Source organism: Poecilia formosa, unplaced genomic scaffold, assembly GCF_000485575.1.
Source record: "Poecilia formosa unplaced genomic scaffold, Poecilia_formosa-5.1.2 Scaffold419, whole genome shotgun sequence".
Taxonomy (NCBI): domain Eukaryota; kingdom Metazoa; phylum Chordata; class Actinopteri; order Cyprinodontiformes; family Poeciliidae; genus Poecilia; species Poecilia formosa.
Window position 1 is genome coordinate 397,823 of NW_006800358.1, and position 12,777 is coordinate 410,599.

Below are 12,777 nucleotides of genomic sequence, written 5' to 3' on the forward strand. Positions count from 1 at the left end.
ATACCCCAACGCCTCTGCAGAAATAATAAAATTCCCTAAATTCCCAACATTTAACAGAAATTTATAACAGAGGTGAAACAAAACTACATCAAGATCAACATGTATTAAAAAATAAAACAAATACAAAAATGGCTTAGTCCTGAGATTTCTGTGTATTTCTTTGGTTTGACATTTTTAAAATTATGGAAAAGAAATCAAAGAAGAAGGAAGACATGTATGATCTACATGTCTTCAGACAGATCATAAAATAGTTCTTACTAAGAGAACTGTTGTTAATGGCACAACTGCATTTAAGTTCAAATTACTTTAATTTAAAAATAACAGCTACTTTTCAAAGCATTTAAACCCGTCAGATGAGACTGTAGTTTTCCTTCAGGTAGATCTGGTTCGCCATGGCCTGCTGCGCCTTGGTCAGAGGTTTGGGCGGTTCCGGCTTGTATCTTATGATGGTTACGGTTTTCGGTTTGCGCGGTTTAAACGAAGATCTCTTCCGATGGGCATCGAGATAGGCTGCATTTAAAGAAAAAGAAAGACAAGTCAAAAACACTACTCACCTGAACAATAATACATATTTTACATTATTTATTAATCCAATATTGACATTTTAGTCAGGCTGGGTGAAATAGCTCCAATTCTTTTCATACCACGTGATTTTAATCTATTTCTTTTCCCAAAAACAAAATTCCAAATGGCAGAAAATATTTTCTAAAAGTGCCTTTTATTTCAATCATTCCTTTCTGTGTAGAATATAACATTAGCAGAATACAGCTGCAATTTTACCACGTCTTAAAATTATAAGAAAAAAGTGCTTGTTTTTTTTTTTTTAACTTTCTTGCCTTTAAATATAACAACAGGAAATTAACTGACAACAGAAAAAATAGGGGGAAAAACCCAAATGTGTTGAGTTTGGGCTCAGTAAACGGGTAGCAAAACAAACGCGATGCATAAAAAAACAATTTTAATGAGAAAAAAAAGATTTAATTAATAACTTTTTTATTTTTGATGTTGGAGTTCTCATAAATTTACTACTTCATTCTCCTTATATTATGACTTTATTCTAGTAATAAGATTTTATTCTAAAAATAATAATAATAAAGCCTGATCCTTATGTTTTGTTGTAGAGTTGACCCAAATTCAAAGGCCAATTGAATAAAAGCTGTATAAATGCTTGTCAACCAAGATGGCCGCCCTGGGCATGCTGACATGTCTTGTAACTATGGAAACCCAAGAAGCACATTGGTGACAAAAAAAAAATCCAGATTTTCCAAAAATTAAATCTCCAAAAACCATAAATGTGACATCTCACATAGTCCAACATGTTAGTAGTATTTTCTTATTAGTTTCTAAGCCCAATTTAATTAAACTTCTCCTCAGAGTGTCCATGTCCTAAATTTCATATTCTATGTAGGTTTACTGCGGTTATGTTGATATCTGTGGATTCTCACCTGCCATCTGGAGACACTCCTCCTTGTGATTTTCATCCCAGGATTTCATTTTGCAGGACTTGGAGCAGAAGTACACCCTCTGGCAACGGCCACAAATCGCCAGCTTCACAAGCACAGAGCGGCCGCAGTGATAGCAGAACTTTAACACCGGCAGCCTGAGGAAGGATTTACAGTCGCGGGGTTTGAGAAGTGCAGCGTGAAAGGCGGATTGAAGAGGAAGGATATAAAAATAGTGTGTACCTCGGAGGCTTGGGTGGCGTTTTTCCTGAGGCGGTACGCTTGCCTGGGGTCTCGTCCTCTGGAGCTGTGGGTGTTATTAGTGTTTAATTAGTCACTATTACAACTAAAAAACCCTCATACATGCCACACAAGTCAAGTTATCATTAGAAATGATAACAACCTACGACTCTGTGTGTGTGTGTGTGTGTGTGTGTGTGTGTGTGTGTGTGTGTGTGTGTGAACATCTGAATATTTAAAGGGGACATATTATGTCAAATAAGAGCATATACACAAAGTCCAGGACTTACAGAATTATATTCTGACATCAGAACATTGGAAAAGTTTGCATAAACCTAATAATATATCTAATACTGAATCAACTAATCACATTAACTGTAAATAATAATCTACTAATTTAGTCATCCATTAATCATTAACTAGAGTATCCAGACTCAAAAATCTGCTGAAAGAATAACATACGCAGAGCAATAATTAAGCCAAAATTGTACAAAAAATATATACATTTTGCATTACAGACAAAAAAAACCTTTGCCTGAAAGTATGTTCTACCCAGAACTTCTCAAGTAGCAGTTTTAGATCAACCTAGTTATTATAATAATTAACTGATTAATCTACTAACTCTTAATCTACTACTTACTTAATACACTTACTCTTAAATTACTTTACAGAAAAAAATAACTTGCATACGTTTTGCAAATAAAATGTTGCACTTACCAGTCGGTTGAAGGGATTGCTCCAGTTCTAGAGTCTTCCTCTCCTCCAGAGCAGCACTCTTCCTCAACAGATCCGCCATCAGAGTCAGAAGATGGCGCCATTTCTTTATTATAGCCCTCTCCTGCATGTTCAAGGCGTGGAAAGGAGTGCGAGCAAAACGGACATCCTACAGCATATTCAGATGGAAGCACATGCAGCAACTCAAATCACTTTTAACCTCCAGAGGCGAATTATTAGATGGTGCAACAGGGTTACCAGCTGGAAGGAGTGGTATGCAAAGTCGATAGCGGTTCCCACCCCTTCGCCCACTGGAACTTGCATCAGGATATTAGCATCAGCCTCGGCTAACATGTCAAGCTATAAAGACACATAATTTTATCTTATTACATCAGCCATACATTATTTACACTCGCTTGTCTGTTAAGGGGGAGAGCAATTTAGTTATGGAGCTAAACTGAGGCCAAAATTTTTCAAACTGAAAAAAAAATCTTTTAAGTTTCAACACTTTTTTAATTCAGTTTATTTTTTTCTGTTTCAGTTTTATTTTATTTTTTACAAACTTTATGGCCCCAATTTAGCTCCATACAGGACACAATCTGGACAGATTGCAACCCATCACAGAGCAACACAAGAAAAGCTGCTTTTAAGTTAATTTTGTCTTATTTCAGCTGCACTAAGATATTTGTACTCTGAACTAGACAAAAATACTTAGTAAGGTTTTGAGTTTTTGCAGTGGATAGCTGACATATTTTAATCCTTCACTTATTCCAGGAACTTTATCACATTTTATACATTATTTCTAAACATATGGATGATTAAAAGTCTTTATTTCTGTTAATTATGATGATTTTCCACTTACAGCTAATGAAATGAAAATGTTTTATGTCAATAATTAATTAATATTGATTAAAAAATACTAGTTATTGGTGAAATAATCTGCAGGTGGAATAAGACATTTTAACTGATAATATGGGGAAAATGTGTTGTTCCACTAGCAGATTACTTCACCTATAACTAGTACTGTTTCATCAATATTAAGGAATTATTTACTTAAAACAAGTTCCTATATCTTGCCGAAAAATCAGTTGTGAGTTAGTTTTATCTTAGTTTGTACTAAGATATTTGCACTGGCAACTAGACCAAAAATACTTTATAGGATTTTGTGTTTTTGCAGTGTAACTCCTTATGGTGAGAAATCACAACTAAATGTAAATTTGCATTTATTTTAAAATACATTTCTACGTTTGAGTTTACCACTTTGATTCTGTTGCCACCTAAGCGGTAGTTGAAGTTGGCGAGGGCGCAGAGAGCACTGCCCACCCTCCAGCCCAGAGGTAAGTTAGGATCTGCGCCTGCCTTCAAGATCTCCTCCACTGCCTGAGTTAAGACAAGAGGGCAACATGACGAGTCTTAAATTTATGCAACCGCTGCCCTGACGGAGGGGGGCGGCGGTACCTCATCATTGCCGCTCGCTATGGCCAAGGAGAGGGGAGAGTGTCCGCTCCAGAGGAGGTCGGTGCTGGCTCCGTGGGAGAGCAGGAGCTCCACCACTTTACAGGCATTCTGCAAAACACACAAATAAAATACATTTCATATGACTAAGGATGAGTACAGCTGTGAATGTGTGAACGGTTGTCCCAGACCGAGTAGTCCCCATCTCTCTGGCAGGCTATGTGCAGGGCAGTTCGGCCCCCGTCTTTCAGATGCATGTCCTCAGTCACGTCCTCCCACTCTTTATCCACCATGAAGGCCTGAAAAGACAGAAAAATACTAACTTTACACTTTACCTCCTTTATTAAACAGGGGAGTATGTTAAAAGGTGAACGTAAACATGCACCATATCCGGTTGGTAGATCTCTTCCTGGTCACATGCCCGAGAGTCGGGTTCGGTGATAGCGTGCAAAAGCATTTCAGTGATTTGTGCACCTTCAGAACCGTGCAACGCTGCAGCAACATGGAGGGGATAAAACCCTTTATTCTACAGAAAGGAAGAAAAAACCCGGCATGTTGGAGGGAATCAAGTCTGAGATAAACTACAAATTACTTAAAGTATATTATCTACTATTACACTCCAAATTAAATTAATCTTTAGTAGCATAATCTCATGAGGGTTGAAATGATTAATCAGATTAATTGTGATTAATCGATTATTGAAATAATCGTCAGCCAATTTGGTAATTGATTAATGCTAATTACATTAGCAGCTAACTGTGCTAAAGTAATTAAGCCAGGACTGTAAAATAAAATATACATTATATTTTTAAGACAAAAAAAATCAACAAAATCAAAGTTTTCCTTAATTCTGCATTTTTCATGATGTTGTTTCTGTTCTTTTCTGTGCGTGTTCATGTGTATTGTGGAATGCCACTTCTACAGCTTGAAAAATCCCTACCTACTGTTTTACAAAGATTTTCGAGTTTAAAAGAAATATATAATTTTTTTTTAACAAAGACTTTATTTTATTAGTTCTGGATTCAAATTCAATAATTAGTACATTAAATCACAAACATCAATTTCCAGTACAACCAAACAAATCAGTTGAACAAGAACATCCGAACGATTCGGTGAGCTGAAGTTCCAAGGAGTCTTTTCTCCATCAATCAGTGGAATATAAAACACAGGCTACAAATGGACTATAAACATGAAATATGAAATAAAGGGAAGATCTTCCTCCCGTAACCTTTGCCTGCATCTTAACAGAGACGTATGTTAGATATACATATAAAGAGTATACCTGTGTTTACATTTGTTTTACTTGCTACAATGTTAACTGCAAATATGTTATCAAAGGGTTCAGCCATTTCTTAAATAAATCAGTGGACATGTTTAGTTTTGCTGTTATTTTCTCCATTGTATAAACGCTCAATAGTCTCTCTTTCCATTGATTTATATTAGGGGGTAAACGTTTATACCAACCTACTGTTATCATTTTTTTGGCTAGGTGTACAAGGATTCCAAACAAGTACCGGTTGTCTTAACTTAATAAATTACTTGGGGGTACTCCCAGAACAAAGACAAGGGGTTCCATTCAATATAAATGTGTAAAATATTTGAAATTTCCTCTCTAATTCCCTCTCAGAGCGTTTTAATCTTTGGACAATCCCAGAAGATATGAGTGTGATCTCCGACTAGTCCACACTGTCTCCAGCACAAATTTGATTTAGCTTGATCAAATTTTGAAATAATACATGGTGTTTTGAAATATCTAACGATTACTTTCCAATAAAATTCTTTCCATGTTGGACTCTTAGTCAGTTTATGTCCATTTTCACACACTTGCTCCCAGTCTTGATCCTCAATCACAACATTAATTTCTAGTTCCCACTAAAAATAAATATAATTTACATAGGAGATTCCTACCTTCATTGGAAGGCGAATATCAGTACGAGCTCCACACATGAGCAATTTATGGACGACCTCAGTGTCGCCCGCCATTATGGGCAAAAACAGGACGGGCATTGGGACCCTGCAGCAGTTGGGGTCGGCTCCACGATCCAGTAACAGCTTCAGGGTTGTTAAACGAACACGGGGCCTAGCCGAGCACAAACAGGGGTTCTGCCGGTGTTAACAAGTTACATTTTAGACTTTTAAAAACATTTTTAATGTCAGCTCAAAGCAAATTTCTGAGCAAATGTAAACAAGTAGCAAAAATGAACACCGTCCAGCCAGCTGGTGATACATTTGCACATATCCGCTATTAATAGGAAGAAAGCTAGCTCTAGCTAGCTAGCTAAAAATTAGCAGCAAGTGAGCCGTCTCCTGTCACAGGAGCACAGGACTACGATGACGCAGTACAAAAAAGGAGTACATTTCTGCCAAAAAACTCATAAAGTTAGAGCTTAAGCTCAGAAATTTTCTAGAAAAAAATATAAATTTCTGAGTTAGAAAAGTCAGGAATTTTAGACTTTTGAAACTTATTTTTTTTTCTCGAGAAAATGACAGAGATTAGGCTAACAATATTTGAGTTTTTTAGTGTAAATTTACTTCTGTATTTTTTCTGTCTACAATGGTCCTAAAACACTGTAGTACAGAACACAATGATGTCTGCACATCACTTGGCCTGACAGAAAAGTCATGAAAGAACAAAAACTACATACAAGATGAAATAATCCTGCTATGGCAAAATTTAAGATCTGTGTTTAACATGTTTGTACAAAAAATTAGAGCTACTGAAAAAAAAATTCTGACTTTATCTCTGAATACTGATTTTTTTTTCTCTCAGAATTCTGACTTTAATCTCAGAATTCTGACCTTTTTTCCCCCAGAATTCTGACTTTAATCTCAGAATTCTGACCCTTTTTTTTTCCAGAATTCTGACTTTAATCTCAGAATTTTGAGATTAAGGTAAAAATTCTGAGAAAAAAGTGGTCCTAAAACTGCAAGGCCAACTTTTTAAATACATTTTAAGGTTTTAATTTTAGACATGAGTTTAAGAGACCCTGCACAGATCACATTATCACCATTAGACCTAGAACAAAGGAGCAGCATGTGAGGGGGGAATGATCACTGACTCGATTTCCTTGAGAGTCATTTTGCGTATAATCTCCTGTGAGTCACACTGCGGGGTTCGCTTAGCTAAAGTCAGCAGCTCAGCTGACTGCTGCAGCGTCTCTTCTGATTCAGAAATGTCTCTGCTGCGGATGGAAAAGGTGGAATCAAGGCTCTGATTCCGGGTCAGATCGTGGTCTTCGCCCTGCTGCAGACAGAATCACAGCTCTCAGAAAAACACATAGAAAACAAAGGGGGGTGGGTTCAGCATGACTGTCCTGCTACCTCGGCTGGGACATCCTGCTCACTCCCCAGAGAAATGTGTTCACCCAACTCTTGAACGCTGACTTCTCTGTTTTCACTCTCGGTTAAATTCTCCACATCTCTGTTGAGCTCATCCTTTAGCTTCTCTAGCTCACTTTCCACATCCTCTCTAACACTCTGCTCGTCTCCAGATTTCTCTGTGGCATCGTAGCCTTCATCCATTCCCGTCTCTTTCCTCTCCTCCTGTAGCTGCTCAGAGTCTGCAGGGATTTCACCATTTTGGCCATGTGAGACATGTACAGGCGGCTCTTCAGATGCCCTGCAAACAAAATAAATACCTTTGGGAATAAATCATTTTGTGTTTTCCTCAATCTGTTTTAGATACTTGCATGCTCGTGTATACACACACAAACACATACACTTAGCACTTGCACGAAGAGCTAAGGTTAAAGGAAATGACAATACAAGGAACTGAAATGATTCATTGTGATTAATCGTGGTTAATCTGTCATTGAATTAATCGTTAACTAATTTAGTAATGAATTAATCATTAACTGGAGTATACAGACTCAAAACATTAAGGCAAAATATGCCCCAGACTCAAAGACAGTGAATCACACCTTAAATTTACATAATGGCTTAGTGATTTGTTTTGTTTTGTTCTTTGCTTTGATGGTTTTTTAATTCTTGCAAGTGCAAAGAATGATTAAACCTGAAGTAAAAAGTGAGTTATGTGCATTATTTGCAACAAGGGCTGAAATGATTAATTGTAATTAATCAATTGTTGAAATAATGGTCAACCAATTTAGTAAATGATTAATCACAAACTGAAGGATACAGATATATATATAAAAAGCAATTTTTCTGAAATTGCTTTTATATTCAGAGCAGTGTCTTTAGTCAGAGGCTTCTTCAAATTGGCCGTACTACAGACTGCTACAGGAGATCTTTTCTGCCAACAGCTGCCACCATCTACAATAACTCTGAATATTCTGAATTAATAATTAATATGAGTTACAACAACATTTAATTTCCCTTTGGGATCAATAAATTATTTTTTTAATCATTGTTGATGACAGGAGTATTTTTTATCTGCAGATCCTGGATGATAAATTGTCCCAGAAGTTATTGCAATAAACTATAATATTGTTGAGTTGAGACCATTTTCAAGTAATATAATGGTAATAATGGCAGAATAAAACAGGAGCACATTCTCAAAGATCAATAAACTTTAAATTCCATGAGAAATTTAACACTGGAACTGGAAGACATTTTAAATATCTAAAATAAATAAACAAAACAACAAATAAAATGAATCACAAAGTCTCTGTAAACAAAATTGTCCTTTAAAGAAAGGGGCCAACTGAGACCAAAACACCAGACCAAAGACTTTAGTCATTCAGTTTTTGGTAAAAAGAGAGAAAAGAGAAAAACGATAAATTGTGCAAATGGAAATTATCGAGTTTGTTTTAATTTATTGTGTGATTAATTGAATTATTGCTATAGATACAAATGATCCAGGAATTCAGGTAATAAGATGTTTATTTTCTTATTTAAAATTAATAGTTTTAATGTATTTCTAATATAAAATATTCAGAAGTGGTTCAATAAGAAATCAGCAAAATGTGCCAATTATTATTTTTTATTAATCATCAGAATAATAAATAGAAGAACACTAAAATAACAGCTGCAGCCCTGGCATATTCTCCAAACAGCTTTTAAACAGTAAACAGAAGGTTTCTATTGATGAAATATCTGTAAATCAGCATGAGTGAACGTGTAGGTGCAGGCTTACTGCTCGGTGAGCTGGCTTGGGCTGCTTTGGTCCGTATTATCCTGATTCAGATTCAAGTCCTGGTTCTGATCCATGTCAGTAATCTGTGATTCGGTGTTCAGGTCCAGCGACTTCGATGGGTCGTCAGTCTGGTTGATCGGAGAGCTGGTCTCACCAGGCGGAGACATCGAAACCTTACGACACAAGACAGAAAAGCACAAATGGGAATGTTTTTCAAGAGCAGCATTTGTGTTTGTGGGGCTAGAATTGCTGTGACACACAGTCACAATCATACACCTAAAAAAGAAGTAATAAATAGCTCTTATTGTCATTTTTATTATTGTCACAATAGTCCCAAAAGTCCATCTCTCCCAGCACGGCGATGCGTTGTCTTACCGGCGTGTCAGTGGGCGGCTCGATCAGAGTCGACCTCAGAGACTCAAAGGGATAGTAGAGGACGTTGCACACAGCCAGGGCGCTCATTCCTTCGTTGTTCATCTTGTCAATATCAGCACCGCCATCCAGCAGCAGGTGGATCACATCATTATTGCAGTTTACCTGACAGGTGGAGATACAAAAACATATATGAGACGATGGGCCCGCTGGATGCTATCGTTCACATTAGGAAATTTCAACGCTGGACAGCAAAAAGACGATTCTTTTACATCCCATCCAGAGTAGAACGACTTTGATAACTAAATGAAACTGGAAAAATTAGCCTGGAACAAACAAATCTACTACAGTTTTCACAAGTTAAACAGATTTATGTGTTTTGTAAGGTGGAGTTTTAGGGCCATGCTAAGAAATAAAAAAATTAAATTATGGGAATAGAGTCATAGTATTATGACTTTATTCTCAAAATGTATGTTTTTAATTTTAATATAATATTTAATATCATATTGTTATATTTTCATATTATTTCAGCTTAATTTGTGTAATATTTTGGACTTTATTCTCATAATTCTATGCCTTTTTCTCACATTTTTAAAACTTTTTTCTCTTAAATATGAGAATATTTTTGTAATATTATGAGTTTCTTTTCATATTGTTTCAACTTTACTGTCATACAAGTTTATTCTTGTAATGCTATCGCTTTATCTTCGTAAATATTACGAAGATAAACAATTTTTACTACAATTTTTACTCTCAAAATATTTTTGACTTTTTTTTCATATCATTATAACTTTATTCTCAAATATATTAAACTTCATTCTCATAGTATTGAAACTTTCTTCTCGTAATACTACAACTTTATTCTTGTACATATTTATTCTCGTAATATTACCACTTTATTCTCATAATTTATGTTTTCATTTTTTCTTAGTTTGGACCTAATACTCCGTTGTAGTTTTGTTTGGGCAAATAAGAAATTTAGTTTCTCAAATTTCGGCCCACAGTTCATTTAGATGAAATTGAAATCTCATTTTGCCACCATTGTTCTGTTTGTGCCCCTAAGGGAAAAAAAACCCTAGACACGGCCCTGCAGAGGAGGAAAACTCAAACTGGGAGATGTTACGGTTGCAGCGATGAGCGCGGTTTGTCCTCGTGCGTCGGCTACGTCCGGGTAGACGGCGCCATTTTGGAGGATCTGTGACACAGCGCGCAGCTCCCCTCTGAAGCTGTGCTGAAGCAGCAGCTCTGAGGTGACCTCCAGAGGCCCTTTGGGGCCAAAGCTGTCCCCCTTCAGAGAGAGGACCCCTGCAACGTTCCAGTCGACAGTTTCAGCCTGCAGCCTGAAACAAACACACAGGTAGAGGTGAAACAGATGCTTCCTCTCAGTACAACGAACTTGTAAAGTCGGTTCCCACCTTCATCAAGGCTAACAAAGTTGGTGTCAAACGTTTATGCTTTAAAGGTCATCAGAGGTCATTATCAATATTTTCAAAGCAAAAGCAGCACAAAGGAAATTTTGTGCTGCATAAACAGAGTTGAGTTGATTTGGTAAATGTGAGTGAAGGCAGGGTGGTTGACCTCTAATGACCTCCTGAAACTTTTTATTATCTTTAAAATGATAGCTGCACAAACAAAAATTTTTGCTGCACTAACGTGTCACAAACATTTGACACCAATTTTGTTAGATCTGAAGAAGGTTGGGGGGCCGACTTCACTGTAATGGTCTCCAACCTGTGTTCGTGTATGTTAGCCTTCATACGGATGTGCACAGGGAACGCAGAGAGAGGATCCCTTTTGTACCCCTGGTATGGACGGGCTTCTGGCTCCCACTTTTCACCGTGAAAAACTCGATCCAACTCTCTTTTCCTTCCAGGAGGAAGCGGCAAGTGGTCGCCATCTGTGGAGTACCTCTCGATGCCGGGTGGATAGATGAAGCTTTCGTCTGATAGCAGATCTTCGTCTACGTCTGACTGAAGACGGGTTAGAAACAGACGTGACAGGACAGAAGGCAACAGAGTTTATTATGTTTTAAATGTAAGCCTGAAAGGGATATTGAAGCAAAAACATGACAGCACATACCTGAATGAAAAAATGCTCACGATGAGAGGACTGCATGAATGCAGCATAATCTGGAAAATTGAGCAGACTAAAGCCTTCTTCTAAAGAGGAGCAGAGTTTTAGCAGGCGCTGCCCGATCCACAGGCCCACATCCTGGTTCCCATCTGGATAAGTGAGAACACCGGGACCAAACCTGTGGTCACTGTGGTACAAACCCTGAATATGTGGAAGGAGAACATGCTTTTTTTTCTACAGAATTCACTTCTTTTTAAAATAAAAAAAATAAATAAATGAATGAAATAGTTAAAAAATACTGCAGGCTCACCTGAAAGATGGCTCCACCTGGGTAGATTAAACATCCATATCCTTCCTTTCTGTTTAGGTAGAACTTGCCAATGAACTTGTGACCAGAGGGCCAGCTGTACTCCCCATCGCCATGTTTGAAGTCCTTGTAGAAAAATCCCTCATAGAACTACAAAAATCAACAGGAAACTTAGAAAATGAAACACTGGCAGTTGGCGAAGCTGTAACTTCATGTTACCTCGCCGTTTTTCCAGCTGTAGCGCCCTTTTCCATGTTTGAAATCGTCTAAAAATTCGCCCTCATATTTTGACCCGTCAGGCCACTCCTGAACACCGAAGCCTTCTCGCTTCTCCTCGCCGAAGACAGCGACTCTACTGCCGCCGCTACTGCTGCCTTCCCCCTCCGTGTCTGGGACACCTTCACTGCTTGACGGCATTTCTGCCATTGTTCCTGCTTCTTGGATTTGTTTTAATGTGATAATCAATATCTTAGACTGCAGCTAGAGATACATTTTTGTTTATCTTCGTGATAAACGTCAACTGTTGGATGTCAGATTTGAGTAGTAACTTTGCCTTCAGCGTTGGTTGACATGACAACGGTGAAGCGCGTGGAGAAAGGAACTCTTCACGCATGCGCATGTAGAAGGTCGAAAGTACACGAATTAAATTTAAGTAGTTAAATCATTTTTTTTAAATGTACCATGTAATAAATAAACGTTTAATGTGTTTCATAGACAAGTTTTAAATGTCATTAAATCATAAGAAATAAACTTACATTAGCCGATGCAGATAATTATAAAATAACATAAAAATACTACATTCGCTTTATTGCTTCTTGTGCAACAATATATCTAATTAAATAAATGTATATTTATTTTATTGCTCCTGTTTCTCCATCATCGCCGTGAAATATGGTATAAATATATACACAATCATAAACAGTAACTTTAAATCAAAACTTTCAAATAATATTGCCATGGTAGGCAGGGAGAGCCAATAAACTAATTAATCAATGGCTTTATTTTTTGATTTTCAATGACAGAATTTAATAAGTAAAACTCATTTAACAGATTCTTAAAATGGAGGGATATAGTTCAGG

At 37.1% G+C, this 12,777-nt stretch overlaps 1 protein-coding gene across 1 annotated transcript; it reads right to left on the reverse strand.

Moving 5' to 3' along the window:
- Positions 1–285: 285 nt before the first annotated feature.
- Positions 286–12,279, reverse strand: ankmy1 (ankyrin repeat and MYND domain containing 1). The gene is made up of 19 exons (XM_007576903.2): positions 11,918–12,279; positions 11,702–11,848; positions 11,398–11,592; positions 11,050–11,288; positions 10,442–10,658; positions 9,322–9,483; positions 8,947–9,119; positions 7,173–7,470; positions 6,911–7,095; positions 5,760–5,931; positions 4,237–4,377; positions 4,043–4,150; positions 3,855–3,962; positions 3,654–3,776; positions 2,655–2,756; positions 2,400–2,565; positions 1,686–1,749; positions 1,446–1,600; positions 286–510 (listed from the first exon to the last, which is right to left on the reverse strand). Exons 1-19 carry the CDS (start codon positions 12,122–12,124, stop codon positions 350–352), a joined length of 3,123 nt encoding a protein of 1,040 aa, XP_007576965.1. The 5' UTR covers positions 12,125–12,279; the 3' UTR covers positions 286–349.
- Positions 12,280–12,777: the final 498 nt, after the last annotated feature.

Coding starts and splice junctions, on each gene's coding strand:
- ankmy1 (XM_007576903.2), bottom strand. CDS start 12,124: ATGGCAGAAATGCCGTCAAGCAGTGAAGGTGTCCCAGACACGGAGGGG. Junction 11,849..11,917: donor ACAGCTGGAAAAACGGCGAG/GTAACATGAAGT, acceptor TGATTTTTGTAG/TTCTATGAGGGATTTTTCTA. Junction 1,750..2,399: donor GCAATCCCTTCAACCGACTG/GTAAGTGCAACA, acceptor TAACACCCACAG/CTCCAGAGGACGAGACCCCA.